This window comes from Plasmodium fragile (assembly GCF_000956335.1).
Source record: "Plasmodium fragile strain nilgiri unplaced genomic scaffold supercont1.22, whole genome shotgun sequence".
Classification (NCBI taxonomy): Eukaryota; Apicomplexa; class Aconoidasida; order Haemosporida; family Plasmodiidae; genus Plasmodium; species Plasmodium fragile.
In genome coordinates this window covers 336,154-342,325 of record NW_012192602.1, presented here as the reverse complement: position 1 = coordinate 342,325, position 6,172 = coordinate 336,154, and the positions used below count along the sequence as shown (strand labels likewise).

The 6,172-nt window shown below is 45.1% G+C and overlaps 1 protein-coding gene across 1 annotated transcript; it reads right to left on the bottom strand.

Annotated features, from left to right (window-relative positions):
- Positions 1–430: 430 nt before the first annotated feature.
- Positions 431–3,365, bottom strand: AK88_02339 (uncharacterized protein; the record flags this gene model as incomplete). Its single annotated transcript, XM_012479970.1, has 2 exons — positions 431–488; positions 766–3,365. 2 exons carry the CDS (start codon positions 3,363–3,365, stop codon positions 431–433), a joined length of 2,658 nt encoding a protein of 885 aa, XP_012335393.1.
- Between the last annotated feature and the right edge of the window lie 2,807 nt (positions 3,366–6,172).

The window sequence follows — 6,172 nt, the reverse complement described above, 5'->3', positions numbered from 1 at the left end:
GTGCACCTCTCACAATTTGCAGGGCCCGTTTTTTTTTTTATACATGCATAATGAAGGCCGCTTTTGTGCTGTGTCGTATGCGCATATCTCTGCTCAAGTGGCCTTCACTTAAGGTGACGCATGCGCGCGCGGCAACCACTGAGGCGGAGACGCTCTCCAGAGGAGCAAAACAACGTGTACCCCAACAACACTGACCAGTAAAATGGGCGTCGATGGGTGGTTTCTTCTTTTTTCAACTCCACCCCGTGTACCATTTGGGGCCTCATTACAATGCACAACAGGACATTAAAAAATAAAACCCATATGAGGCGCCCAGCACATCTTATAAAACAACGCTTCCTCTCTCCTTTTCTACTAGGACAATCCGAATCACATGGCCACAGGGGGTAGAGGGCGGAATTGTTTCACTTTTTTTTTTTTTTCTTTTCTTCTATTCATTCTGTCGTTCCAGCGAGGAGTGGAGAAGAGTGTAAACATATTTGAGGCATCTTTATAAAAGGTGGGGAAAAAAAAACATTTATAATCACACAGAGAAGGGGCGGAGGAGGAGGATTTAAAAAACAAAAATTTGTGGGTGTTGTGTTTGGGGGGAAATTGGCTGGATGGTAAGAATTCATATTTTAATTCATCGTGGAGGGAAGGGCCAAACGGGGCATGGCAGCACGGCAGCGCAGCAGCTTACCCCCATTAGCCGCTCATTCGCTCCCTCGCGAACCGATAACCGCTCAAATCATTTCGCATGAGTTCTCGTGGAAGGCGTGGTACAAGTTGTCGTAGGAGCCATGGACGCTGGCGTTGCCGTAGGAATGGAGCCCCTTGGGCAAGAAGGCCTCGGCGGATTCTCCATGTGCCTGGTCGAACGGGGACCTATACTGCCCCTTTATGTAAAGGCACACCTTCTCCTTGAACGACACATAGAATTGGGTGATTATGTTGGTGAAGGCGGAGAGGTAGACAAAGAAGGTGACCAGCAGGAGGAGCAGGAATAATGCCTGCGATATGTAACTGAAGTCGTTCCAGTCGTCCTCATCATCAGTGTCCCCATCACCGCTACCCCCACCACTGCCACTACCATGTATTGCCCCTTCAAGGTCCTCCCCGTGCACACCTGCCGCAGTTAAATTGGCCGCTGCGCCTTCTGTGCCCGCCTTGTTATTATTGTCATTATGAGGTGCACCCAACGGATTGGTTGCCCCGTGGGTGTTCACACCATCAGACGTAGAACCCGTTTGGGGTGCAAAGGCTTTAAAGAAGCTAAAAGAGTTCTCGCCAACCATGCTGTGCTTGTTCCCGTCAGTGGTGGGTTCCTTGTTATGACCACCCGTGTTGCTAGAATCCACACTGTACAAGTGAGCTCCGAGCTTACCATCAGCCAGTGTGGGAAATGTACGAGAACCATTTTGCACCTCTGTTTCATCCCCAGCGTTATCTGTTCCAGAAGCACCCATGACCCAGCTGGACTTATGTGAGGGCGTCTCCCCTTCCGCATATTTATCATGTGTGGTCAAATCGGAGAACACAGAGGACTGTTCCCCCAATGTATAATTATTCTGTTTCAAATTCTTTATTTTTTCTTCGTAATTTGTTTTATCACTAGTGGTAACGGAACCATCTTTGTTTGCGCACCCCGGAGCTTGCTCACTCAAATTTGTATTTTTGCATTTCAGGATACATGCTTCTAGCTTTTTATAATCACCAGCGGATAAATTTTTCTTCTTGTGTTCATTAGACCCATCGCTGCTTCCTCCTTCCATTGCTGAAGGTACATTGAAGCATGTGTTCAGACATACCTTGAAGGATACTAATGGGTGGCAGTTGGTATTAGCATCGTGTTCATGCTTCGTATGCATAAAGGATAATATTTGTTGCGCCTGTTCACCTGTTTCATCATTCTTTCCCTCGTAAACATTCTTCATGAGGTCCACCAGGTAATTATTCCCTTTGCTTAAATCTGCGTGTGACATTCCTTCTGCGATATTTGTTTTTCCCGGAGCTGTGTCTTTAGTGTGAGATGATTCGCCCTTGGACTTGAACCCTAAACCTTCAAAAGGGTTAAAAAAGAAACTTCCTCCCTTTGTACTTTCTTCATCGCTGCCCTCCCCCTCGGTCACCTGACTCATGTTGCTTCCTACGTCCGTGTCCACTTCGCCGTTGTTCTGTTCCTCTGCGTCTTTCTCTTTATGTGTGGCCTTCCACATGTTGAGGAGGGAGAAGTTTTTTTTTTGTTTTTCCCCCTCGTGCACTTCTACATGTTGAGAGTCATTAACCGAGTCCTGTGTCATTCCCCCCGATTGTTCTTTCTGCGGCAAGTGCTCATCCTTGTTTGTTCCCTTAGCGGTGGGAGGATTGAACCACTGAGTAAAAATTCCTTTATCATTTGTATTTGAGTGGGGCACAGAACGGGACTCCTGACTGCTATCCTTACTGTTGAAAATGTTAAAAGTAAATCCTTGCTTCTTCTCCTTTTCATTATCGGGATGATTCTGTTGTGTGGCTGATCCATCCTCAGAAGAGTGTGTAGAAAACCACGAGAAGGACTCCTTATTGTGTGTGACGCTACTGGGTTTATTTTTGTCTGTCTTAAACATACGTAGGAAGCCTGTACTGGGTTCCTTCTCATCTGTTGCAGGGGATGCATTACCACCTGCCCCTGTGTGCAGGAAATCCCAAAACGATTTCGCTTTTTCTTCATTCTCCACCTCAGCGTCGTCATGTCCAGGTGGTGCCTTGGACCCAACAGCACCTTGTGCATTTTTCATTTCCGTCTCCTTGTTAGAGGCGGAGGAGGAAGACACGGAGGACACATCGGCCGCCGCACTATCCCCGCTGAACAGTTTGGTGAAAAAATTTTTATGTTCAGGATCCTTTTTTAGTTTGTCTAACTGCTCCTTGCTGAATTGGTCAATGTGATGGAGCTCCTCACTCACAGTCGTTTTAACCACGTTGGCCCAGTAGGCTGTGTTTTTTTGTATTTCTTCTTTTAATTTATTTGCATGTTTAACCAAGTTGGAAGAATTTTTTATCATTGCATCTTTCATGTCTACTACATTGTCACTGATCCCTTGGACATTGTTTTGAATTCCTTTTTCATTAAAAGGGAGCAATCGTTTGACTGAGCCGAGTAGCGAGGACAGGAGTCCGTCCTCGTCTTTGCTACTCTTGTTTTCATGTCCTTTTTTGTCGTTTCCATTCCATGGCCATAACGCCTTTTTTCCACCAGTGGCCAGGTAATCACTTCCAGCACCACCACTCCCCTTCTTCACTTCCGCGGAGATACCCTTTACATCTTCATAACCGCTGTTATTACAAAGTACGTCTTCCGACAGGAGGAACGTCAACAGCAACAGGTGATACTGTATCTTCATTGCTGCGTTGTGCAGGTTTTTTTTTTTTTTTTTTTTTTTTTTTTTTTTTTTTTTTTTTTTGTCTGGTTTTTATGTGTGTGCGGATGGGTGGTGGAAAAATTGGGGCAACAACAACTGGGGAGGAAAACGCAAGTGTGTTTGCCTCTTTATTCGAAAAAAAAAAAAATAATTGGACTCCACATTCAAGTGGTTTTTACACTTCTTTTTTTTTCGCTTTGCTTTGTGTTGGCGTGCGCCGTGTGGAGGGGCGCGGTTGCGTTATTATATATATATATATTTTTTTTTTAATTTGCGCCGCGTGCTACACTCTGCTGCGCAGTTACTTGTGCCACGCGCTGCTTCGCCCCGACCAGGGAATGGGGGGAAATCGGACGAGGAGAAGGGGGGGGAAAAACGGACTAAGGAAATTGCTTTTGCCACGTCCTTTTTTGTTCCCCCCTTTCCCGCATACCTTTGCGGCACGCGGGGGTGTGCATACGTCTGCGTGAGGAAACTCTTTCATCAATGTCACCCTACCCACACTCGTACTCTTCACGAAGGACGGACAAAAGGGGGAAGGATAAATTCCGTATGAACAAGTCAGGCGTTTTTACCAAAAAAAAAAAGAAAAAAAAAAAAAAAAAAAGTAATAAATTTACACTCCCAAGATTAGCTAATTTTTCTGGGGCGAGAAAAACGACCCCCGTGCAACTTCCCATCATTACAAGTGTGTATCAACAGGGGGGAGGAAAGAAGAAAAAAATAAAAAAAAAAAAAAAACATCTCACAGAGGTATTACATCTTTTGTATGTATAAAGTTCCGGGGAAGTGAAACAAAAAAAAAACGTACTACGCATATGGAAGTCGCCTTGTGCAGGTAACAGAATTGCGTGCATGAGTGGATTCACGAAAGAAGTGTCATGGTGAGGAGGCTACTACCCGTCCCCACTGCGCATAATACCATTTGTGCAGCCGCTCCGTTTGCGAAAACAGATTTGCGCATTTTTCCCCCCATTGGGCGAGCTAACCGAATATGTGAGTGTACGTCCCCCTGCAAACGCTTTTCCCCCTAGCGCTTTCAACGGAGCAGCACAGAGGGGTGTCCTGAGTGGGAAAGCCCCCAAGTGGGCATAGACGACGTACGTCCTCACCATTTTGCAAGCAACTGTGACGTGTCCTCGGTCTTCCCCTCTCCTCCCCTTTTTCGCTTTGCCCATTCTTAAACTTAACGAAATGAAGAAACAACGCCCCCCACCCAGATCATTACAAGTGTGTATCAACAGGGGGGAGGAAAGAAGAAAAAAATAAAAAAAAAAAAAAACATCTCACAGAGGTATTACATCTTTTGTATGTATAAAGTTCCGGGGAAGTGAAACAAAAAAAAAACGTACTACGCATATGGAAGTCGCCTTGTGCAGGTAACAGAATTGCGTGCATGAGTGGATTCACGAAAGAAGTGTCATGGTGAGGAGGCTACTACCCGTCCCCACTGCGCATAATACCATTTGTGCAGCCGCTCCGTTTGCGAAAACAGATTTGCGCATTTTTCCCCCCATTGGGCGAGCTAACCGAATATGTGAGTGTACGTCCCCCTGCAAACGCTTTTCCCCCTAGCGCTTTCAACGGAGCAGCACAGAGGGGTGTCCTGAGTGGGAAAGCCCCCAAGTGGGCATAGACGACGTACGTCCTCACCATTTTGCAAGCAACTGTGACGTGTCCTCGGTCTTCCCCTCTCCTCCCCTTTTTCGCTTTGCCCATTCTTAAACTTAACGAAATGAAGAAACAACGCCCCCCACCCAGAGGAGAAAACCCTGAGCAAGCTTCCAATCTGCTTAGCTCCCTCTAACGAGAACAGTTTAAAGGTTCAAAAGTATGAAATGGAAAAGGTGTTGCAGATCAACACGATTTGCATCCTTAGTTGGTAACCGCTTTACGGGTCCGAGGGGTCACCCCAGCGAAACGGAACAGACGCAAAGCAATGAATCCCCTTTTGTGGTGACAGGAAGAAGGGGCAGACTACTACTTAGTGAGATGACACATGGTCAAAAAAAAAAAAAAAAAGGGAGAACAGCTTATACGTTAAGGGTTAAGCATCCTGCAGGGTTGATTAGCCATCCGTCGCGTGACTGACCAACCAACTCGGCGAGACAATATTTCACTTTGCCTTTTAAATCCTCTCACACACGTGCACGTATACGTGTCTGTCCGTTCGCTAAACGATAACCTTTCCGGTGACCCACTACACGAATGGGAGAAAAGAGGAGGCGGGGTGTGCTTTTCACACAGGATGGTGTACACACCTTGAAGGAAGTGCAGCGAAGCAAGCCAAAAAGAAAAAAGCAGTAAAAGGGACTTTTTTTTTTTTTGTTTCTACGCCACAATTTTGCGTTCCTCTGGTAAAAACATAAAAAAAAAAAAAAAAAATAGAGCAGTACATAATGGTATTATACTGGGTAGCTGTTTATGAGCAGCATTTTTGAAATGTACACGGAGGGGATACAGCCTTGCTGATTCCACCGTCTGGCGAAATTATTTTATTTTATTTTGTTCTTTTGCGACAGGAACACTTCTGCCAAAGGGGGGAACGACACGGAGACGAGAAAAGAAAAAAAAAAAAAAAAAAAAAAAAAAAAAAAAGTGTTGGAGAAAGGCACACATAAAAGTGTTGCACGATGAGAAAAAAACTACCTCAACTGGGATGACAAAATTGGGAAAAGCAGAAAAGATGAAAGCAGTTAAAAAGTTTATGGGGGAAAAAAAAAAAAAAGTTCACAGCTCGAGTTGTCTCAGTTGATGAGGAAGAAAAAAAAAAAAAAAAAAAAAAAAAA